The sequence below is a fragment of the Solea solea genome, chromosome 14, assembly GCF_958295425.1.
Source record: "Solea solea chromosome 14, fSolSol10.1, whole genome shotgun sequence".
NCBI lineage: Eukaryota > Metazoa > Chordata > Actinopteri > Pleuronectiformes > Soleidae > Solea > Solea solea.
In genome coordinates this window covers 15,071,568-15,097,003 of record NC_081147.1, presented here as the reverse complement: position 1 = coordinate 15,097,003, position 25,436 = coordinate 15,071,568, and the positions used below count along the sequence as shown (strand labels likewise).

Sequence of the window (25,436 nt, the reverse complement as noted above, 5' to 3'; positions counted from 1 at the left end):
ACAACCGAGATCCTAGATTTTTCAGTCTGGCCAAACTGGTATTACAAAGAAGCAATACTATTTCTAGTTCTGGAGTATCCATGACTTATTTTATTATCTTCTTAAACCAGTGCTCCAGGGTTAAATGTGTTTGTGATACTATGTCTAGAAACACGGCGTAAAAATGCATAAAAGCCCTTTGATCAGTGTAGGAGTGTGGCACTCCATGTCACGATGACTCCAGGAACATGTCAAAAAAAACTCCACTCACCAACTCTGAGTGCACACATCCAATTATAAGACAGATTGCTACCTGATCTACAAAGATAAAACGACTTCCAAAGGCACTAAACTATGACCAGTACGTGTGGTATTTTAATGTTTTCTCTATCCACTGTGGATGCATTCACTAACCTGCAAAGAAACCTAGGGTTGATTACTTAAAGAACACCAAAGGAATTTTTAAATTAGTACAAGTGTCAGACTATTATTACATGTATAGTCTCCATGTGTTACCTGTAAAGCAGGGGTCTCAAACTCAAATGACCTGTGGGCCACAGGTCATTTTGTGTCTCGTCTGGTCAGTCGGGGGCCAGTCAAGTAAAAAAAAGGCCCAACTTTTTGGGGAAAAGCAACAGTTGCGGTGCACGTTATGAGCTCACAATAACATATCAATATGCCGTGTTAATTACTTTTTTTATATGTACTTTTTATATTGCCTCATGTGAGTCTTTTACTTCTTTTACTTCTTTTGTCTTTTATCCATTATTCTCTACAGCACTTTGTTCCTCTGTGTTTGTTTTAAAGTGCTTTACAAATAAAGTTGGATTGGATTGGATAATTTCAAAATATAAGTGGTTGTTTTAATATGCAACCATAAAAAAAACATAATTATGATGTACAATTAATCTATTAATTTAAAAATAAAAACATATAGAAATGACTCGTTAAAACTTGATATTGTTTGAAAGGGCCACATGAAATCAATTGGAGGGCCACATGTGGCCCCCGGGCCGCGACTTTGAGACCACTGCTGTAAAGCTTCCCATTAAAGTCCCTCTACTAGTGTTGTTTAATCCCAGCAACCTCATGAAACAGTCTTTTATGGGCTACTTCATGGTGCCTTGTGTCATGTTTAAAAATCATCATATGGACATATTTAAAAAGTTTAAACCTCTGGTTTTCATTGGCCTGTGTTTCAAGTATCTTCAAGCATTGGTGAGAGGAAATTATTCACACCATGACACGAAAAGCTGGTGACAAAACTCACCAAAAGATTTTTATTTTTGTGTGGGGGGATCGCTTCACTGCTGGGTGGGTCCTCTGTGTCATATCCGATGCCAACTGACTCCAGCAACACATCTGGTGCTGATTCACAGTGACATGGCCCGGAGGTGAACCCACGAAGGAGGGGGTTGCACAGAGACCTGAGTCGAACTTACAGCTGTGGGGAGGCACTGAATCCTGTGTAAGTAAACCTAAATCATACCCGCTACCTAGATAAGTTACAGTGTTACGGCAGTTAACGCACATGTAGGTCACGCACAAATCAAATCGGAGAGTGTTATGTAACAGCAAGATGTTGAACCTCATAAAGCGTGAAGCAGGGGGCCTCTGTCACAGCGTCTCCCGTTCATTCTTGAAGCGCTCCTGCAGAAAACGTGTGCATCTGCATTCTGCTTTTACAGCCGTGACCATTGAAAACACACAGACAGATGTCAGTGAACATCAAATCTGATTTGAAGTAAATGAATCTTACTTCCTCTTGCCAGTAAGTGCCATAGGGACTCTTGGACTCTGGCGATTCTTCCGAGATTGTGCCAAGAGGCAGCGTGTGTGTGTGTTCGTGTGTGAACGATAAAAAGTCTAAAAATAAAAATGCCGACGAGAGCAAAGACTACACCAACATTCATATACACCAAAATCACGTCTTGTGTGTTTCAAACACCTTAAGAACCTGTAAAAGCTGGAACTGTGTGACCTAAAGCTGTTAGATGTAAAACCATGTTTCCAGGCTCTGTCTTTGCATGTCCCCGTCTCTGTGCTCTGTGCTGCATCATCCTACCACCATCCCCCCACCGAGGGAGGGGGGCAGAGAGTGGTGTTGGGCCCTCCTGTACTGGCCCCCAGGCCCTAACATGAAGCAGATGTGGAAGAGGAGATCACCCTACACCAAGGTTGGAGCAGTCAGCTGGAGGTGCTCAACTCACCAAACATTCAAGTAGGAGCCACACGCATTCGGAGAGCTGCTGATGGAGGTTTGCCTCTGTGTGTGTACTTGTATTTACATCTTTGTGAGGTCTAAAAAAAACAAACTTAAACATCTATCTTTGTGAGGACATTTTGTCTGGGCCACACAACTCTAAAAGGCTTTTTCAGGGTTAAGACCTGGTTTTAGGGTTTGGGTTCGGCACTTACTTGTGATGGTTAAGGTTAGGGTTAGGCATTCAGTTGTGATGTTTGAGGTTAGAATGCATTATGTCTATGGGTTAGGGTTAGGGTTAGGGTTAACCCGAGTGTCCACACAAAGAATTCGAACCCAGCGTGTGTGTGTGTGTGTGTGTGTGTGTGTTTCATGTTATTAAATCTGAATCACATGAAAAAGATTTCTGTCTGAATCCACCGAGCAATTTATCTCTGAACCTTGTCAGCCGATATGTATTCATCATTCATTCCAACACGCTTGAATGGAAATAGCCGCTAATAGTTTTATATGATGTCGTTATCTGTGGTCAGTTGATAAGTGGTGTATCTTACTAATGATGATAAGAGTAATGTGGTTTGGACAATACCAACGCTCAATACTTACTGCTGGTACCAGTCTAACTGAGATTTATATCTTTCATATGTTCTATTAGTATGGAAGCTGTCGTTGAAATGGATTTTAAAGGAATACTTATTACGGATTTGCATTTAGCTTTGTATTACTACTAATACAAAGCTAAATGCAAATCGGTGAAATATTCCTTTAATACATTATCAAATCAGAGTTCATACAAGAACTAAGCCTCCTTATCTGTCCAATCAATTGTCTAAGTCCATGGTTCCCAACCTGGGGTCCAAGCCCCTCTCAGGGGGCGCCAGAGATCACATGGGGGACACAGAGCTCTGTCTGTTCCGAGGTTGTGAGGTTGTTAAAATGATTTTTATTTTTTATCACTAATTCAATTCATCTCGTCAGTCGTGCTTCCACAAAAAGTGACAACGTGATATGGTCGAAAAGTTAAAGTGCAATGATGACTGACTTTTGGTCGAGTAATTAAAAAAAATGTAAATCTGACTTTCTGAATTTACTGTTGTTACATTTCATCGAGGTGTATCTGCTTCATGCCAGGAGCTTTTACATCATGTCATGCCTTATTGCTCTTGTTCTGATCACTTTCATTGTAAGGAAAGCATTGTTTGTTTGCTTGTTATTCCTCACAAAGTACAATGTCATGACCAACGCAATCATGTACCAATACGGACAAATTTCTCATCCTGCCTCTGCAGGTTCCTTGGAAAACAAGTGATAAGTTGCAGAGTTATTACAGGAAATAAAAACCAAATGTTTTACTAGAACTGTTCTAATATAATTATCTTCTCATGGCTGTTGCTTCCTTTTCAGCAGATTCGAGAGGCTCCACCTGATGCAAATATGCACAGAGGTTTGGTTCCGGTTCCATGGGAATCTAGCAGGAAATAAAACACCAGGTAAACGAGAAATAAACACAGTCACTGAAAAACACCCAAACAAGGACTCATCACATGTTTCTGCTATTTTTGACATTTCCAGTGGGTGACCTTGTGTCGTTCCTTCTCACGTATATGTGACACCAGGACACAAAAGCCTGTTTTCATTTATAATTACAATGTCACCGTTAACAAAGACGAAAAACGCGAGTCGCCGCAGGTGAAGTCCTAACTAACTAGATGCAACAGAAGACTCAAATACCAAAAAATGAATGAAACAACTCTCAATTACTTTAACTATCCACGACAAAGCCCTGCGGTTGCTCATCGTTTTAGATTACCATAGTAATTAAGGACACTTTGATGTGTGGGGTGGATTTTAATAAGGTAATGATGCACACCTAATTGCTCTCAATAATCCTCTCAGCCAAGGTAGGAATGCAGTTCTTTGGCTTCATGTAATGATTCTCACTCACGCACATTATTTTTTGAACAAATGAAAAGCAGGATGCCATAAAAGTGATTATCCAGGATGTGCGCAATGACAATGTGTGCAAAAATATCTGTGTAACGATTATGACTACAAGTAAACATAAGCACACTGTATAAGCACAAGCAGCACACTTGAGTATGAATAGAGTCTTATGGCAGATGTGTGGGGCTCGGTGGAAACACTGCGATTTAAAGTTTTTCATGCACTAATTGTTGGCCATTGGTAAAGTAGTCCCTCCCTGTTTATCGTCATTGTGTATGGGCTGAGGTGGTTTGGACAAAGCGGAGTGAGGCGTGTTACTTGGCCGGAGACGCATTCACACATTCCACTCACAGTGACGCGGAGAGTGTGTCGTCAGAGAGATTACACGTGTACCTCCCTCTGTTTTCTGTCTTAGTTTGTGATCATTTCAATATTTTCACCTGAGCCAAAGAGAAGGGACTGAGATGAGAGCCACACTTAGTCTTGTATGGCAGTCAGACATGTTACAGTGTCATTTTGACAAAAAAGTTTTTAAGAAGTAAAAGTATGGCTGCTCAGTGGTAGGTCAAGTTGTCTTTCAACTGCGAGGGTGTGGGTTCAATTCCTGGCTCGGATAGTCTTTATGTGTCCTTGAGCAAGACACTTAACCCTGTGTTGAAGCATGTGATGGTTTATGAAATGCGTGAATGGCAAAACTATAGTGTAAATTACATTACATTACATTACATGTCATTTAGCAGACGCTTTTATCCAAAGCGACTTACAATAAGTGCATTTAAACATTTGGGTACAAATAAGAGCTAGAAGTAAGTAAGAGCTTCAAGTAAACCAAACTATGAAAAGCAGTTTGGTTTAAAGCAGCTCATCAAGACTAGAAAAGCTCTATATACTGTAAATACAGACCGTTACCAACTCTTCTTCTTCTGATTTTATTTGACAGTAATGAGTAGCAAAGATATTTAGAGGAAATGTAGTGGAGTAAAAGTAAAAGTTGCTAGAAATATAAATAACAATGTAAAGTACAGATACATGAATTTTGTACTTAGGTACAGTAACAAAGTATTTGTACCACACTGGTTCTTAGTGTGGAAAATGCAGTTCAAATGGAGTTTATTATACTGCTACTACTACTACTAATAATAATAATAATACCAAATGTTTTCTTGGAAAAGTCATAATATGGTTCTCTTGTAGTGTACGTCACTTGCTTTTCAGCAGAATCAAGTAGCTCCACCTGACGCAGATATGCAGTAAGGTTAGGTTCAGTTGTCATGTGGAATATTTAGGACATAAATCAGGTAAATGAGAAATCAACACACACTGATCACATGACCAACCTTCATGTCTACGCTGTTGCTGTTGTTTCCAGTGGATACAAACACAGCGCCTGCTGAAAGCCAAACCAACATCCATCCAGTTTCTACCGCTCTATCCTCCACAGGAGGGTCGCGGGGGAGTGCTGTGCCAATCTCAGCTGACATCGGGCGATAGGCGTGGGTACACCTTGGACAGTTCGCCAGTCCATCGCAGGGACACATATAGAGACAAACAATCATTCACTCTCACATTCACACCTACGGTCAATATAGAGTGACCGATTTACCTAAGCCAAACCAACATGTTTTGCCACCAGCACAGACAGTGGAACTCAATGAACCTTCCATTCTGGGGTTAGGTATAGATTATAGACATGAACTACCAATTCATATTAATGGATGGCAATTATGCTCTTTGTATAGAAGGATGTGCACTGTGTTCACAAACCAGATCAGTAGTGACAGGAATCTGTAAACTTTAGATATGATCACGTCTTGTTCAGGCTCCAAATAAAACACAAAACACAATGTTCTGTTAAAACTTCCTTGTTACTCTCTAATGTAGCTTTTGATGGTGTCGTTTATTCCTCTGCATATGACTAAACAGCAGCAATAACAACACTACTGTACAGAAACAACTAAATAAAACTGATATATTCTTCCATAATTCTTAACCTTATATAAAAAGAAGATGTGTTAATTAATTAAGATGAGGTATTTCTAAAGTAGTACATTGAGTAGCACATTCTGAACAGAGTCAGCAGAGGAATTAGTGACAGAGGTATTTCTATTCATACCTCCACTGTAATTACTTCATTTTAGAGCCAGAAAAATGTTTGTATTGAAAACATTTTGTTCCTATCAACATTGAATCTGCTGAGGAACACAGTGCTGTTTCCTACTCAGCCTGTTTCTTCACCCAAAACTTAAATGTTCCTGGAGCAAAGAGTTCACACATGGATACACAGGTCAAACCATCACCAGTGTTGTAATGTAACAACATACACATACTTACTTACACAAAATCCTATATGGCAACTGAACCTAACCTCACTGCATACCTGCGTCAGATGGAGCTACTTGATTCTGCTGAATCCACTACAAGAGAATCATATTATGACATGTCTATGAAAACATTTGGTATTGTTATTATTATTATTATTATTATAATAATAATAAACTCCATTTGAACTGCAGTTTTCATACTAAGAACCATTGTTGTAATGCAACAAAGTACAAATACTACGATGCTTTACTTAAGTACATAATTCACATATCTGTACTTGACTTTGTTATTTATATTTCGAGCAACTTTTACTTTTACTCCACTACATTTCCTCTAAATATCTTTGTTACTCGTTACTGCCAAATAAAATCAGAAGAAGAAGAAGTGGTAATGTTCTGTGTTTATACAGTATAGAGCTTTTCTAGTCTTGATGAGCTGCTTTACACTATAGTTTTCCCAGTCACACATCTTTCATACCCCATCACACGCTTCAGACACGCTACATTTTATATCAGAAAATTATGTTTGATACTTAAGTACAGTAAATGTCGTATACTTTAAGACTTTTCCTTGAGTAATGTCCAGACTTACTAAACTGCTCACTCCAGCTCAATAACCTCCCCTCTGGAAAGGGCAACCAGCGGGAACAACTCGAGTGTCTTTATGGAGTTTTATTTCACACACGAGTAAGTAGCCTGTAAACCGACAACACGTACTGGTTCTGATGATCAGTAGTTAGACAGAGACACATATGAAGGTTAACCTTTAACAAATTACGGCCTGAACATTCTCCATACACACAGACTGGGGTCATCTTAATCATAACATCTATTCACATATAATAATATGTAGAGTAATAGTTTCACCTGCTGGAAAGTTCTACAAGTAATATTATAAAAAAGTGACTTTTCATGTATCCATTTTATGTACTTTAAATAAACACTGTCTATAGTAAACAAATGTATATTATCAAACAATAAGGTGTCCATCCACCTCTGACATGCAGCAGCAGCAGCAGCAGCAGCAGCCTTGATAGGACAGAGGAGAAGGAGGTGAAGACAGAGGAGGGAGGTGTGGCTGCAGCCTCGTCAGGAAACACCATTTAAATGCAGAGTGAGAGTGTGCAGTTCTTCTGGATTCAACACGACTCAAGCACAATCATCACTCCAAGCCAGGAACTTATAAGCCATCTTCTCACAGAAAGGACACCACAGCTTGAGCGATGTGTGGTAAGATTTCTTTTTCTTTCTTTTTTCCACCGAGTTATTTTTGCACTTTTTCCTGAAGTTGTTGCAAGGAGTTGGCAGCCTTACGCACGACAAATGAAGTGACTTCTCTCCGACGCAGGACAGAGACACGACTCTGTGTAAACTGGCCGATAAAACGGGGACTTGACGATCATATGTCGAGCATATATCTGCGCGTAAAGAGTTTCTGGGACATTGTTTCTTACTTTCGTGGCATTGTCACTCGTCAAACGCAACAGTCGGGTCCATGTCATCCGATCTGTGCGGATACTTAGGCGCAACTGCAACGTGTCAGTGTTCTCGGCCACGGGCGAAGACACAGCAACCGAAGCAGCTATTACTTTTCAAACACATACATAGGGATGATTGTAGTGAGAGAGAATAACAACTGAGTGACTCTGTCCTTCACAACGACCCCAGTTACTGCGGACGCGTTGGTGCATCTCGCACCTTTTGACACCTCTGGATGTGGCACGCTGACCACTCGTGTAACTGGCCAACTGTCCCCCCACGGCTTCTCCTCCTGTCTCCAAGGAAGAGGCCGTGGTTGGTCCGCTGCAGCATGCGCGTGGAGTAACATATACCTGGCTGCTCCAACACAGTGCGCGCAATGTACATCCGTCAATGGCCCGCTCTGTCTCTGCGGGAGATCGAGCTGAGCGGAACATTCCTGCGCACTGGACCTCATGCACAAGAAGGGAAGGGGTGGATGTGGCACTGTACTGTAGTATCTTCAGTAGTTAGCTCTGGATACGTTTCACCTCTTCAAACTAACTCCTGAAGATGACTATTCTGTGGAAACTGTATAAACTGCAGTCCTGTATAATGTACCTTAAAGGGATACTTGAGTAAAAGTACAAGTATCTTTCGAGAAAATTACGTTGGTGTAGAAGTTGAAGTCACTTTTTATAATATTACTTCAGTAAAAGTCTTAAAAAAGTATATGACATTTACTGTACTATATAAGTTTCTTATATAAAATGCACACTTTATTTATAAATACAGACCATTACCAACTCTTCATCTTCTGATTTAGTTTGGTACTGACACGTAACAAAGGTAGTTTAAAGGAAATGTAGTGGAGTAAAAGTAAATGTGGCTAGAAATATAAATAACAAAGTAAAGTACAGCGATGTGAATGTTGTACTTACAAAGTGTTTGTACTTTGTGGCTCTGCAATGAGCTTACAATATATGGAGGGACAGAGAAATCCAATAGGTCTCACGGCGAGCAAACACTAATGGCGTCAGTGGAGACAAAAAAAGCTCTTTTAACAGGAATAAATCTCTGGCAGACCCAGACTCAGATGTGCAGGGTGTAAAGGGAGAAAGGAGAGGAGGGGGAAACCAGCAACATTCGCCTCCTGGGTCTTCTTGTCCTTCCACGATAAATTACAAGATGAAAATCATAGGCAATAAAAGTAATACAGCTGTAAGGAAGAGGATGACCTCAATGAACAGCCATTATATGACCTGTTAACAACCAGAGTGAATGTTAAAATGTCACCTGGTGACTGTTGATCCCCCCCCCCCCCCCCCCCCCACCACTTACACTAACAAAGTTTTTGAAATTAAAAAGTTCCCCACTGTGTGGTTTGCAGTTTCTGTGGACTTCTAAGCATTTCCGAGGAAATAAGTTAAGTCTCTGCCTCTTCCTCTCTAAAAGGAATCTTTGCCTACCTGAATTACCAAGTGCCTCGCACCAGAAAGGAGATATTTGAGACGCTGGTGAAGGGACTGCAGAGACTGGAGTACAGAGGGTACGATTCAGCAGGTGAGACGCGCAGCTTCACAGAGTTGCCACACATACACCCTCAGACACACACACACACACACACACACACACATATGCTTATATTCCTTGGCAGCACCTGTGTCCTCACACCATATTCAGTTTGAAATGCTATGATCGAACCAGCGTAATTGGTCTAAATTCTGTACATGCTGTCATCTCATTTTTACATCAGTGTGTTATTGAAAACAAGCACACGCTGTTCCACTGAGATGTCTCCCCATGTGTCTTATAAATAAATGCCCAGCCATTTATTAAAGTGCAATGAAGAGAAACTGGTATGACAAGAGAAACCAAGACACACCTCTGAAAACACGGAGGTAGAATCATGCCTCATGCATTCATGCCACGTTGTTTCTTGGAGTCTGATATTCCTGTTTTACGCTCTGTATTTGTTTATCCTATTTGAGCAGGAGCAAGTAAAGGATCCTTTCATGGATGTTACACATTGTGTCCAACTGGCACACACACACACACACACACACACAGGCTTGGATAGCTATACTTCTTAGGACACAACACTGTAACCATTCATTTGGACAGCCTAAATAAAGTGTTATAACCACAATCCAAGTCTTAGCCCTAAACTTAACTAGTTCCTCATGTAGCTGCCACTTGGATTGAATACAAGACACAGTGAATTTCAAACGGCTGTCTTTTTGATGGCTCCTTCTTCTTCTCCAGCACCACAAAAGGCATGACAACTGCAGAATAAACAGAGGAAATACACATTTCTTCTATGTAGTTTCACAAATCATGTTAAACACCCAGTACACCTCATTGTCACAGGCTAATAATGAAATACCAATGTAGGTATGCTTCCAAAGCTTCACGGCACATGTGAAACACAGCCAGTGTATCACATGACTCCTCCAAATGAAATACATACTGCTTTTAAGCCTGACAGACCGTTTTACGCATGTAAACAAACAAAACAATGATATTCTCATCTCTAATAAAAAATGCAATCGCTGCATTGGAGAACTTTAATGCAATTCAGCCATTTACACCTCAGACATGAGGTTCTGTCTCAGGAGGACCAGGTTTTGGTCTCCATGAAGACTAATAGTCCTGACAAGGTCAATGTTTATGCCAGAAAAGCCCCTAATGAAGTAACAAATACAAGTTTGCACATTGTAAATAAGTATAAACAGTGCTGTGCGAAGGTCTTTTTTTGATTTGTTGTTTTAGCAAACCTGTGTTTGGCCTACTCTTTCAGGTCGAAATCTCTATCTGCCGTGAAAACAGGTTTATTCAAGACATACGCGAGCGTTACATGCACACGTTGTACGACTTGAACTCAGTGACAGTTTGCTGATGAAAACTTTCAGTCACATCAGTTCAATCCAGATGCCAATGATCGCAGAATTTGACAGACAAATAAAAATGGCCTTTTCAGGTAGTTTTACAGTAACAATCTCTTTATCGTGACAGTTGCGTGTTTAGTGCCTTTCTCTTTGGCGCTGTAATGGTTTATCTTTAATCACTTCCTCCCCGGTGTGTGCAGGTATTGCTGTGGATGGCCCTGACAAGACCAGCACGGACATCACCAGCAACACCATCTGCTTGATCAAGAAGACGGGGAAGGTCAAGGCTCTGGATGAGGAATTATACAGTGGGTTTATACACATTTCGTCATACATTTGCATAGATTGCTGCATTTGCTGTCCCCTGTTGTCAGTATAGTATATTAGTATCATTCATTGTTTTGGCTTTTTTTTTGGTTCTGACCTGGACAGAAAAAGACACACTGGACTTGGACGCAGAGCTGTTCACACATTTTGGCATCGCTCACACTCGTTGGGCCACGCACGGAGAACCCAGCGCTGTCAACAGCCACCCTCATCGCTCCGACAAGGAAAATGGTAAAAAAAATACCATTTACTCACTCTTTCATATACACACTGTTCAAATACACACAAATCTATGTAACGCAGAATCGTTCCAATGGGCCTTTTGCTCAGCGGCCATTTCGACACGTTTTCACATTAACTGTGGCTCTGATCAGATCGTGTAAGTCAGGACAGTGTGACAGCGAAACAGTGTGCACCCTGGAAATGAGGACACGTATGTTTTCCATACTGTCAAAATTACTAATGTGCAAATGGGCTTGTTAAAGGTTAAGATGCTACATACCAGTGTTTTACACACACACCCTCACACACCTTGCATTTTCTCTATTAAATATAAACTCTTATTTCTTTGTCAGCTGTTTCATGTTGAGGTGTGTCAATGGTGTACCCTGGTTTGAATAGTGATTTATATGCTCATGAGTACAAAGTGTGACAGCCTGCAAACTTGTCCCACCAATTATCTTTTGAACGTATTATTCAATGAGGTTCAGTATAGTATGTTTACTGCACACTTGGCTGTATAATCATTCTAATTATTTTTCACGTCACTGCCTTTCTCCAGAGTTTGTTGTCATCCACAATGGCATCATCACCAACTACAAAGAGCTGAAGGCTTACCTGGTGAGTCACATTATCGTCAGGAAAATCCTGTTCTATAATTCAATAGCGCTGTTCACTGCCACTCAGGTCTTTCTGCTGTGTTCTCTGCAGTTATCTTACACGAATACTTATGCACTGATTTGCATGTAGCTTGGTATTACTAGAATAGGGCTAGTATTTATGAAAAAATGTGCTTCCCAACCTCGGTTGAGAAATATCTTCATTCTTTTTTTCTTTGTGACGAGCCCACCAGTGACACTTGGTCCTGTTAGCGTAACTGTCAGCAAAGACGGCGGACACTGTTTACATTCCCGTCCGCTTACGAGTGGGTCTGAAACGTGCAGTATTAGCGTTGCAGTTTCAAGCCTCGAACCAAGGTTTGGACAAAGTGTCACTGGTGGGCACGTAACAAAAAAAAAAAGAGGTTCAGTAGAACAACGTCTACAGCCGGCACCATCTCAGAGAAGTGGGATTAAACAGTAAACAGACAGTCACAGCTGAGTTTCTCCACTCCCACGACATCCCGGTGGATTTTTGCCTCGGCCCCCGGCTCTCCGCGGATTACCATCCCTGTGGGAGGGCGATGAAGGCGGCGTAGGGAGAGGAGGCAAAATCTTCCTTGGGAATTCACTGTGTTTATTCCACCGGATGCTAATGCTAGCTCGGCCCCTTGGACATTCATATGACATCCTTGGCAGTCAGCTGAGTATGTATCTTAAGGCTGTTCCCATCATTGTAGGGGACTTTAACCATGCTGATTTAAAAACAGTGCTCCCTAAATTCCAAAAAAGCGGACAGACTATTTATATAAAAACCTGGCATGCACGTCCTACACCAGTCTCCGTATAGAACTCGAATGCAGAATGCCCTGGATTGTATGAAAATTGACATAATGCAATGACTGAAACTATTGATTCAGATCATTCACTTCTCAGGAAAATGTTCACTAGTGTCATAAATTAAGTGGAATTAGGCTCATTTTCCCATAAACTGAGTTCTGTTTGCAACTAGTGGAGTTAGCTGGTGGCTGACTTCACTTTCCAAACCGTAAGACTGCGTTCATGTACAGAAATGTCCAGACAAAAAGTGTCCAGACATTATTCAGAGTTCAGCAGCGGTGTTTGTATGGATTTCTTATAGTGCGCCCTTGGTGTCTTTATGTATAGATGTGTTTATTTACATAAACTGTATCACAATCACTGTCTCTCTCTCAGATCAACAAAGGCTACGAGTTTGAGTCAGAGACGGACACAGAAGTGATCCCCAAGCTGATCAAGTATGTGTATGACAACCGCGAGAGCGACAACCTCTCCTTTTCCAAGCTGGTGGAGAGAGTCATTCAGCAGCTGGTGAGACGCTTCCACAGTTTCGCAACACACACAAACCCACTTTATGTCAGCAGAGACAGTGAAGGAAAAACTCTTGTTTTTCCCCGTTTGTTATGTTTTCTCTTGTTTTTTTATTGTATGCGTCAACTGCGTTGATAATTAGATGCGAATGTCTTACAACCCGTTTCCTGGTAACTATGAAGAGTAACAGCAAGTCATTAAATGTGTCACTGACCAGTCATACATGCGCACGTACATTTTCTTACTCAATCTGTGCAAGAAAACACGGCACACATCACAGCAACAGCCCCCATGGCAACCGTTCTCATTGCATCAGAGGTGACATCATCACTCGCCTCACCACTCTGGGTGAGATGCAGCAGGACAGTTTCTCCCCGTTTGTGAGTGTGTTGCTCCAGAGCTTCACACTTCTCATCTGGAAAACATTGTCTCTCTTCAGAGTCGGCAAAAGCAGCCATTTTGGATTTGGTGTAATGGGAACCAGAGAGTTAAACCCACTAACAGACTCATGACCATGACGCCCTCCGCACACACTCGCGTCCCATGCTAACCCCACCCACTGTTAACACCACACACACACACACACACACACACACACACGTAGAGTTGTGCTTTAAGTGACCACCATAGGCAACACTGCTGCTTTCGAAATACAGATGACGTTATACAATAAAGGTCTTATTTCTCTTACTCCGCCCCCCCCCCCGCCCCCCCCCCCCCCCCCCGCCCCCGTACCCCACTATTTCCCAACACTCACCCACACCCACACCGCAACGACCAGACCCCACAAGGCCCAAAGAAACATTTGCTTGTGTTCACGAAATGTTTTTCCCCTTAAAGGTTACACACACTCTTTCTAGGAATACACACACAGCTTTTCTTTCTTTTCTTTTTTTTCTTTTGAACCCTTTTTCCCTACTCCTCTTTCACAGCCTCATTAACTTTGCTATATTTTCTCTCTTTCATCACGCAAACGTAAACTCTTGTGTTTCTGTTTCCTCTACTTTTCTCTCTCTCAGGAGGGGGCCTTTGCTCTGGTGTTTAAAAGCCGTCATTTCCCTTCAGAGGCTGTGTGCACCAGGTTAGTATGAACACACACACACACACAAACACACAGACCCTTATCTGTGCTATGACTCACCCCCGTTTTCACCACTGCAACTACCAAATACAATTTTTTAGGAGACTCCTTGATTTAGTCATTGTGGCTTTTCTTAACTTGCATCCATTACATGTGACATGTTATGACTCTGGCTTTGCTTACGATAAAGGATAATTATCCCTTTTTTTTGTGCGTGTGTGAGTCCGTATGTGTCAGCCCTGCTTGCGTCTTAAGACCAAGGCAAAGAGATGAGTAGAGTAGAAATTGAATTCAGGTTCTTTTCCTCCCTTCTGGGCCTCTGGCCTCTGGACTGCCAGCTCTACACCGGCTTCCCTGTGACTCATTAATGGAGAGACTGGAGAGTTTCCTGTTTTAGGTCCGAGAAATGCAGCTGCCAGTACTCCCAGTTAGTTACTTATGATTGTTTTATTTAACTATATAACTTCACCGCATCAGGGAGCTGTCACGAATTAAGGGAAAGAGACCTGGAGCGCGTGAGGGAGAGAGTGGGCAAGAACAAAGGGAAGAGCGCAACTGATAAAGAGAGCCATAATTGGTGTGAAATGCTGATAGTTTTCCAGGCAGTGCCAGTAATGGAGAGGTTGCTTTTGTAGTACACTTGCTTTGAAGGTCAGGACACTTTGGCATTGAGTGTCATGTGTGTTGTGTGTTCTTGTAGTTTCTACAGTAACGGCTCTGAGAGCTGATATCAATATCACACACTTTTGGCTCAGCTCAGTGTACTTTTGCGGTCGATATGTTGAATAGTCGGCATTGTTTTCCAGGATGGAGGAATGTTTGTAATTGTAATGTCTGTGATGCATGTCAGCACTCACTCTTTGTCATCAAGGACCTTTCGCTCTCATTCTGTTGTCCTCCCCTTTCTCTTTCTTTCCACCACTTGAGCTTTCTCTTACTTGCTCTGACTTTTATATTTATCCCTTGGTTTCTTGTCTCTCCCTCCCTCAGGGTAAATAATGTGTTGGATAGTGACCACATGTTTCTGTTTGCAAACCTCTCTTTCTAAGCCCCACACCCTTTAAAACAACCAGGACTCTTACGTCAGTGTAGCTGTGCCCCAGAGACCTGCTAGAGAGAAAGACGGGATCAGACAGAAAAGGATAATAAATAAGGAGAGGCAAAACACACTTTTCTCAAGAGTCACTGATGTAATTCGTTTGTCTTATACTGGTTGAGCCCCCACCACAGGATGACTGTGTAATTAGTCTCCTCTCACCTCAGCCTCGCTGGCTGTCAAATTTGGTGGCACTTTCACAGCCAATAGGAGACATCCACATAGAATCAGCAGCCAATCAGGAAGCAGTGGCTTAGTCCAGGAACTGTGAACGGACTCTAGAGAGACAGATAATTCAAGATAGAATAGTTTGGATTTAATGTATAGTTAAGATACAAATATACAGCTACGTAGATTGGTAAATATGAATAGATGGAGATGAATGAGGAGTGGCAGGAGTTGAACAGGATGTCCGGTTGTCTATACTTCATATTTGCACAAAGGACCACATGACTAGGTCTGACCTTACTGTGTATCTACAAAGTCTAATCCTCTCCTTTTCACCACCTCATCCACTCTCTCTCTCTTTCTGCTTCTCATTCTTCTTGCATCAGGAGAGGAAGTCCTCTGCTCATCGGGGTGCGAAGCGAGCATGAGCTGCTGACTGAAAACATCTCTATCCAGTACAACAGTGGTGAGCTGTGTTCCCGTCTGCCATTATCTGCTTACACTGCACCGTAAAGTGATTTTTATAGCACTGCACAACTCCCAGTGAGCAAACGTTCCACCACAACCACCACCACCCACACTGTCAGGGATTACATCCTGGTGCTGCCTAGAAAATTCGGATTAAATGAACCCTTTAACACGGAGCGTATCGCGGATGTTTTGTACTGTTCAAAAATATAATAATTAACATGCAAAATCTGGTGTTTGTGTACAACTACAGTGTTTTTTTCTAAATACAACTTTTATTTTTTTCTTCATTTTAAATTAGTAATACTCTAATAATATTTTAACTTGGTTAATTGTAAATAGCTGCCAGATATTGAACGTTATTCTGGATAAAATGGGCAAAAGCACTTACTCACGGCACATTTCCTGGCCCTGTTATGGTTAAAAGATAAGATAAGATAAGATAAGATAGTCCTTTATTTGTCCTGCAGTGGGGAAATTTACAAAATAAGTCTAAAAGTCCAGACGGACATTCTGAGGCTTAGGCGTTAAAGGGTTAAGAAATCCAAACAATTCAGAGCAGTTTTTGTGGTAGAATGGGTGCAGCCAGACCATTATCCAAAGGCTATGCAAAGCTAAAATCAGCCTTGTGCCTGCTGATTGTCACCGAGCAGCGTCTGTGTCTGTGAGCTGCACAAAGATACGTCAAGGGTCTTGGTCAAATAAGCACAGGAACCTGATGAACTGCTGGCTTAGTTATAGCAAAGCACAAAAGTATATAAAAAAAAACCTCAAGTAGCTAGTGACTAGTATGTGAGGAGAATGCAAACCACTCTTTGGACAAACAGACAATGACGATTATGTCTTGGGAAACAAAGACCAAAATCCAGTGCACTTACTATGGATTCATACTTCCGTAACAAAGTGCTATATAGACCATTTATTTCATAATGATGGTAAGTATTGGCAGTAGCTGGATAGTGTGTGTAAAATTGTTAGTAAATAACCACAGGACATGTTTCCTCCTGTGACTAAACGGGAATACTATTTTAGGATCAATTCATTCATTCATTGTCTACTGCTTTATCCTCCCCTTGGGCCACTGGAGCGAATCCCAGCTGACATAGGGCAAAAGGCTCAACTATATTAACTTTAATGTTCATTGGCTTCACACCCTGAACCTCATAAAGTGCAGTTATTTTAAATACACCTGCTAAAAAGGCAAGCATTTTCTTAGTGGTGTGGTGTAAAGCTGCTTTGTTTCTCTGACATTAATCCACACAGACATCCGTCTCTTGGCTAACCATGGTTCTGCCTTTTACTGTGCAATAATTTTCCTTTATTGTTACCCGGGACTTCTGTGTGTAGTTTTACAAGGCACTGGCATTTTGGAAATTCAAATGCTTCCTGAAAAGAATATGGTCATTATTTCCAGAAATCTGTTTGTGTCTTATCAGGTTATGGTACAAATAGCAATAGTGACTCCAGTCCAGAGTCCAAGGCAGACTTTAGTGGTCTGTGGCCAGGAAGGAAATAGCGGTTGACCAGTATGGGTTTTTCACTGAGCAGTCCACATATGCAGAAAGCCAGCTGTCATCATTATGGTATTTTTTGCATCCGTCAAAACAACAACAAATGATACTGAGCTCCACATTTATTTAAAACTAATCTATTATCTTTAACTTTAACACAGAAAGCTGTGTGGAAATAAATGTGCATTATTTCTATGTACATATAAGGAAGTAGTTAATAAATAAACTTTGATTGTTTATTTTATCTGGCAGATTTCTATAATATTTGACTTTAAAGGCCCTCTATGTGTAGTTTAGATTTTCCTCTTCTTTTAAATGTATTTCTTTTTTTTTTTTTAGCCCTGGTGCCCCCAACTGTTAGCACCAAGCAAGGCTCTGAATCAGAAACATGCACTGCAGATAAGTGCAGATAACTGCTGATAACCCCATGAACCAAACAGTCCTCCAGTCTCTGTTCATTTACCCTGTCAGCTGGGATTGGCTCCAGCTCCCCGTCACCCTCGTGTGCAGGATAAAGCAATAGACAATGAACTTAACAAAATATTGACCTTCCAATCCACGAATGTAGAGCAGCCATCAGTGCGACGGCACACAAATGAGCAGTATCTAGTTATTGAGGGTCAGACCACACCCATCTTCAAACACAGCAGCTTTAATGCTGAAACGTGACGTCAAACCTGTTGTTTTGTGACTGCAGCTTACAGAGTTCTCACACTGCAGAGAGAGAGACAGACCAATGATAGTTAATAAAAACACTCAGTCCTCCGGGTCATTTTTATCTTTAGGAGTAAGCTTAGGTAACTGGTGCTTGCTTTGGTTAGGTTTCAGTAAGTTCACTACCTAAATAAAGCAAGTCCAGTTGCCTGTAGTTAACTCCTAAACTTTATTGGTTTGTTTGTTACGTAAGATTCTTACTGTTAACTCGCTTACCGTTTCATGTGGCTAATCACTTCTCACTGCGGGGACCCGACTATAAAGCAAAGGAATTCAAGTCATGAGCACATCTTGATTGTTTTAGTGGCTCAAAGTCCCAGTGTGACTTCTGACCCTTGGCTTCTGACTCTTAACCTTGTAGGTCACTCGAAGGAGGGAGTCATCGAGAAGAACAGCCATAACCGACCTGACTGCTCAGACTCCATCAACTCTGTGGGGGATGGAAGGGCTGTGGAGTATTACTTCGCCTCTGACGCCAGGTTGGAAACCATTTGTCTCTGTGTTTTGTGGGAAATCTAAAATGTCTGTCAGTGGATGATCAAAAAGAGTGTCTGAGAGCAGCTTATAAAGAGTAAAGAGGAATTATGGAGTAAAGAATGAACACAGGGTTCTGTTCAGGATTTCTTAGGCGTAACAAGAACTATGTCTTGGTAATGTAGCATAACTCCTCCACAACTGCTCCTACACTATTGCCTTTGGTTTGTTTAGGTAGATATGATGTCTTTGCAAACATGCCACTTTGTTTAACATTCCTAAAGACGAGGGAATAAAGAAGTAGAAATAGAACAGAAAGAGGAGTAGACTGTGAAGCTGCAGGTGTCGCTGACAGAGAGAATGAGAGACCACTTTGTTTGTGTAAGATATTAAAATGTGACCAGAATGATAAAAATCTAGCTTCTCAACATGTTTGAACGGGTGGTTTGATACTGGAGCACTGTACATGATTTAAAACCTTATTTTAAACAATTTTTTTTCTAATCATTCAAAGAGTGATGCATTTTCTTGTGGGGTGACAAAGTCTGAAGAGTCACTTCCAATCACCGGTCTCTTCCCTCTCTAGCTATTAAAAATATTCAACAGAAATTCATCTGTTAATTCACCACACACACGGATCCTTTCTCTCTTACTACAGTGCCATCATTGAGCACACCAACAAGGTGCTGTACCTGGAGGATAATGACATTGCAGCGGTTACAGGAGGGAAGCTGTCCATCCACAGGATGAGCCGGAAGGCCGGTGAGGATCCTGTGAGGGCAATCCAGACCCTGCAGATGGAGATGCAGCAGATCATGAAAGGTCAGAGGATCATCACAGAGACTACTGTGCTATCTGTTAGATATGACGGGAAAACTCACTCTTATTTTTAAGCTAAGCATGAAAATTAAAGCATACAGCATATACGGACACTTGCTTGTCCTCTACTGGATGAAGGCGTGAAAACACAACACTGCTGTCCATTTTCAGCATATTTCAATTTACCAGATAACCTGATGTCAATGTACGATCCTCACTTTACAGGAAACTTTGATGCCTTCATGCAGAAGGAGATCTTCGAGCAGCCAGAGTCGGTCGTCAACACTATGAGAGGCCGAATTTGTTTTGATTCCAACAAAGGTGAATTTGTAATCTTTTCTCCGTGTTTGTTTGATCAGATCCCTTGAAGCGGTGACTAACATGTTGGAATGGAGTCATGCTTTCGGTGCCAGGTGTTCTTCCTTAATATGTAGCACATGTTAAATGTGGGGGGGGGGGAAAGCACTCCATAGATCCATATCTGGATCGCCACCAACATATTTCTTCCTTTGGGCATTCCCTACATCCCCAGAAAATTTCATTAAACATACATTATTTACTTTTTGAGTTATTCTGCTTAAATACAGACAAGCAAACAAAGAGACTTAAAACAACCTCTGCGCCAGAGGGAATAATGACATGGCCATGTACTGAATGTAATGTAAATGTACTAGTAAATGTCATGTACTAAATCTACATGCATTGAAGCGAAGCAGTCTTCTTACTGATGTAATTGTACTCGTGTGTTTTCCCAGTGGTTCTCGGCGGGTTGAAGGATCACCTGAAAGAAATCAAACGCTGCAGGCGGCTTATCATGATTGGCTGTGGCACGAGCTTTTATGCTACAGTGGCTGTGAGTTCATCTGTGATGAGTTATGATAAGACTGATAAGACTGATAAGACTGATGACGACCACTGTTTATCAAGTGTCATAACATTGCCCTGTTATGTAATTATGAGAGCTGTGATCATGGTGAGTTGTTGTTTTATATAGACAAGACAGATCCTGGAGGAGCTGACAGAGTTGCCGGTGATGGTGGAGCTGGCGAGTGACTTCCTGGACCGGAACACCCCTGTTTACAGAGACGACGTTTGCTTTTTCATCAGCCAGTCAGGTGACAATAATAATAGATTACATGTTTCACGTTAAGCATGTCACTTTTGTAATAATTAATGTATTTTTTCATTCCCCCTGTTCACCCAGGTGAGACAGCAGATACCTTGATGGCACTGCACTACTGCAAGAACCGGGGGGCTCTGACAGTTGGTATAACCAACACAGTGGGCAGCTCCATTTGCAGGGAAACAGACTGTGGAGTCCACATTAATGCAGGACCTGAGATTGGAGTGGCAAGCACCAAGGTACAGTTCACGATGTACATCGACACAGTTTTCAAATGCAAAATAAAATACTTACAATGTGGTTTCTTGTTGTGTTAACCCAACTTTGGGGAAAGTGTCCCTGTTCAACTGAAGTTTAAAGTCATTATATAAAGCACTTCCTGCCACTGTTCAGCACAGCTTATATGTTTGTGTTTGACTCAGGCCTACACCAGTCAGATTGTGTCTCTCATCATGTTTTGCCTGATGATGAGTGAGGACAGGCTCTCCCTACAGAACAGAAGAACTGAGATCCTCAATGGCCTCCGGGTGCTTCCTGGTCAGTGATCGAACCCACAAACACATCACATTGAATGCTGTAAATTGCCTATAATGGTCCCTGCATGAGCACATGGCTTCTCTAAACTAAATAGTACATCATCTGTATAAAACCTGTACTTCCATCCATAACCATCACCACACGACTTTCACCTCACCTCAGTCTTCTTACAATCTCCTAGAAATGATTAAGAAGGTGTTGACTCTGGATGAGAAGATCAAGACCATTGCCAATGAACTGTATCAGCAAAGGTCCCTTCTGGTAATGGGCCGAGGTTTCAACTATGCCACCTGCCTGGAGGGGGCACTGGTAAGTTGAGACCACCACGTAGTAGTTGGTTAAAAAAAAAAAAAAAAGAAGCTTTTTCCTCGTATTAAATACGTACATAAATAAACGTATTCTCTTTGTTTTGTTTTTTATTGTTATGCAGAAAATAAAGGAGATCACATACATGCACTCAGAGGGCATCCTGGCTGGGGAGCTGAAACATGGTCCTCTGGCTCTCATAGACAAAGACATGCCAGTCATCATGGTCATCATGAAGGACTCCTGCTATGTGAAGTGCCAGAATGCTCTGCAGCAAGTCACTGCTAGATCGGTAAGTCCCATAAAAACCACAGTAGTGGACGCTATAGTGCACTTTGTAGGTCATAAAGCTGTAACAGTAAGTCCTTAGAAGTACAAAGAGCATTTAGCCCCATTATTACTTCAGTAATCTTCTTGAAGAGGCAGTTGTTACTAGCGACATGTTTGGCCCTAACTGAACTGCAGCTTCAATATGTGTGAGTCTCGCGACAACCACGACCGCACATCCTGGGCTCCAGTCACAACAGTGACAGAACAGACCGCACTGTTCCTCTCACAGACCAGATGCACACTGATAAGCTAACAAAAGCAACACCCTAGTCTTTGCTCGGCATTTTGCTGTTTGGCCTGTGTTGTGCTGGGAGTTGGTAGTTTGTTGATATTAACAGACTCCATTCTTATGCAAATAACACCTTCCCACGTAAAATGAGCTAAGGCATACGTATGATGTCACTTTCTTTAGATTGTTGTGGAAAAACGAAACAGTATGATTAAAAATGGTGTCTGGTATTCTCACGGTCTGATCACAAAACAACCCTCCATCATAACTAATGACATGACACTGACCAACTCATGTTAACATTCCTGTCATCAGGGTCGGCCCATCATCCTCTGTTGCCAGGACGACCATGAGGTGATTAAGAATGCCTACAAAACAATTGAACTGCCACAAACTGTGGACTGTCTGCAGGGAATCCTCAGTATCATCCCTCTGCAGCTGCTGTCCTTCCACTTGGCCGTCTTGCGAGGATATGATGTAAGTAGTCAACACAGTATTTATTTATTTATTTAACCAGGTGAAACCCCGTTGAGATGGAAATCTCATTTCCAAGGGTGACCTGGCCAAGAGGTCAGCAGCACACATGAATATTAGATTAGATATAGGAGACGACAAACACAGTAATGTAACGTGTATAATGTTTGCATAACATTTAAGGTGCAGGAGCAAGAAATTTAAAACACAGGTACTGATTACTGGTATCTCGACTCATTCCCAATGTACTGTACACACATCTTTTAATTTCAGATAGTTTTTGCTATAAAATAATTAACGTAAAGTAACACTTCATTTGCTGTGAACACCAAAATAAAGCAAAATCCCCATATGAGGATCTGGTGCATCAGAACAATCATGTCAAAATACCTAAACCTGTGCACAACAACCAAAACCAACAGTAAAGAAAAATGCACATTTAAATGTTCATTCACTGGAGAATATCTTCTGCAATCCATCTAATTTGCTATTCAAACATATTTAATCTGTGTAATGTACATGTTTGATTATAATTGGCCTACAGCAAACCTGATGATATTGTCATATTATTTAATTGGTTAGGACTGATGCATCAGTTAGCATCATACGTGTATATGTTTACAATGTAATTAAATCAAACATTGTAATTATAGTATAAAGTATTTTGTTTAATTTCAACATTTACAATTGTGTTTACATTTCTACACAAGTCTGGGAGATGAGCTGTTTTTTGCCTGAAGGAAACCTACTACAGTTTTAGACGCAGTAGCTCCAATTAATTCTGATTCGTCGTCATTCAAGTTCAAAGTTATGTGCAACTCATGATAGTCCTACGTTAAGTCGGAACCAGGCCTCGTGGTGACGTAGATCACATGAACTACAATGTTGACTTGTCAGATTAATCAAACTGTAGCTATCTGAAAACAAGGAGGAGTTTCAGATATCACACAAAGAAGTAGTTTTTTTTACAAGATTTTTACAAAAAAAAAGAAAAAAAACTAAATAAACAGACAAACAAAAAATAAACAACAACACACACACAAACAAAAAACAACAACATTTAACTCAACACACTGCCTGATCATCAAAAGGTCCCTTGCACATGTTAGGCTACACAGTCAAGTATTGAAATTGACTATATATACACAATTTAGAGCATGTGCATGCCCCCATCTTCCCAGAACAATCCACTTATCCACATCTTAACAGTCTAGTCCGTTGATCATATGTAGATTGCTTTGTTTTTGAAGTGAGAGAGGAGAGGCTGCCATTGTTTTTAACAAAAAATATCCGTGGATGCAATTAAGTGGAATTTAACTTTTTCCAAATTGTTAACTTGTTTTATTGTAATGAGTAGTAAGTGTGAGTGTACATTGTTGCTGCTTTTTCTCTGTGCAGGTTGACTGTCCCAGGAACTTGGCCAAGTCAGTGACGGTGGAATAAAAACAGTTCATAGAACCCCAAAAAAGAGAGAGGAGGCTCATAGGTTTACAGTGCAATTTTACATTTGAGATTTTAATGTGTGAGTCTGAGTGCGTGTGTGTGTGTGTTTTGCGTGTGTGTACATACATACGCTTGTGAGTGTGGGATGAGGTGAAGCAGGGCCTGTGTTTGTGTGTGTGTGTGTGTGAATGAATGAGTGAATGGTGGTAAAGAGGGTGGTATATGGTACAGTAGTAAAAAAAAAAAAAAGAATAAGAAGAGAGAAATGTGAAGTCTGACCAATATACTGCTGAGGACGTGCCAGTGCCACTCAGGCCTTGCGGAACAGTCTATGAAAACAATCACAAACATCCAAAGAAACATGCTATGCCTTTTTTTTTTCCGAATCTCGAGTTGAGCCAAAAAAAAATAAATGCAAAAGGTGTATTGCAGTGTTTACAGATGTGCAATATTGGGACCAAATGTGCATTATGAATGTACACAATCATGAATGAGGTGATTCATTCTCTTCCTGTTTTATGAATATCGTATGTCTGTATGGAGCATCTTAAACATTTGTTGCACAAGGGGAAATGTAGTACTTTCTGTTTTAGATCTATAGTTATCGTAATCATATATATATATATATATATATATATATATATATATATATATATATATATATATATATATGTATATATATAAATTTTATATGGTTGTTGGATATTTTTGCAGTCACTGTGCCGGGTGGGTTTCTAACCCACTAATTTCAGTCGTCTTTTTTCTACTCCAACTTTTATGCATTCATTCTTTAAAAAAAAAAAATGTTTCTGCTTCATTTATTACATTCCATTTTAATTTAAAACACATTGAATGTCTATGCTGTTCAACAGAATTGCAGTTTCCAAAGTCAGTTCATGGTTGAACTGGAACCTTTTACCGTGATTTTTACTACTTTTGTATTGACATTTCTATGGGTTAATCATAATGTTAATCTGTATTTATCTGATTTTATTTTATAGGGCCTAAAGAGAGGGTTTGATTTATATCTATAACTATGATTGTATTTTATACTGTATGTTTTATAGACGGACACTATCAATCAATAAAAAAAAAAGACTAAGCAGTCTGCTCTATCTGTGTTCAGTTATTCAGTCATATCATTGCATGCCAACAAGTGGGCCCTTCATGACCAGTTATAATATCATCAGAAAAAGTATTAGATTTCATTGATGACAAGCAATATCCTGGATGTTAAAAATAAAAATAATTAAAGCCACAACATCCTTTCACTAGAGTACCTTCAAAGGTGTTGTATGCACCGTCATGAAGGAAACGTTGTTATACAGAGGCTTTTTCGGTTTAAGGATAGTGTATGGCCTTACTTCTGCACTTG

At 40.8% G+C, this 25,436-nt stretch overlaps 2 protein-coding genes across 2 annotated transcripts in view; both read left to right on the top strand.

Moving 5' to 3' along the window:
• Positions 1-25,436, top strand: part of LOC131472878 (putative monooxygenase p33MONOX) — an 81,711-nt gene that overhangs the window by 13,305 nt on the left and 42,970 nt on the right. The gene's annotated exons all lie outside the window — the stretch shown is intronic.
• On the top strand, positions 7,563-25,167 carry gfpt2 (glutamine-fructose-6-phosphate transaminase 2). Its single transcript, XM_058650347.1, has 19 exons — positions 7,563-7,677; positions 9,361-9,468; positions 10,994-11,101; positions 11,226-11,351; positions 11,902-11,960; positions 13,154-13,288; positions 14,308-14,369; positions 16,020-16,099; positions 18,688-18,805; positions 19,459-19,622; positions 19,845-19,940; positions 20,375-20,472; positions 20,614-20,734; positions 20,824-20,981; positions 21,165-21,279; positions 21,461-21,588; positions 21,710-21,877; positions 22,460-22,621; positions 24,017-25,167. Exons 1-19 carry the CDS (start codon positions 7,671-7,673, stop codon positions 24,059-24,061), a joined length of 2,058 nt encoding a protein of 685 aa, XP_058506330.1. The 5' UTR covers positions 7,563-7,670; the 3' UTR covers positions 24,062-25,167.

Excerpts from the sequence above, each read along its gene's own strand:
- gfpt2 (XM_058650347.1), top strand. Across the intron at positions 11,352-11,901 it reads TCGCTCCGACAAGGAAAATG|AGTTTGTTGTCATCCACAAT; the intron begins GTAAAAAAAATA and ends GCCTTTCTCCAG. Across the intron at positions 21,280-21,460 it reads TGGCCTCCGGGTGCTTCCTG|AAATGATTAAGAAGGTGTTG; the intron begins GTCAGTGATCGA and ends ACAATCTCCTAG.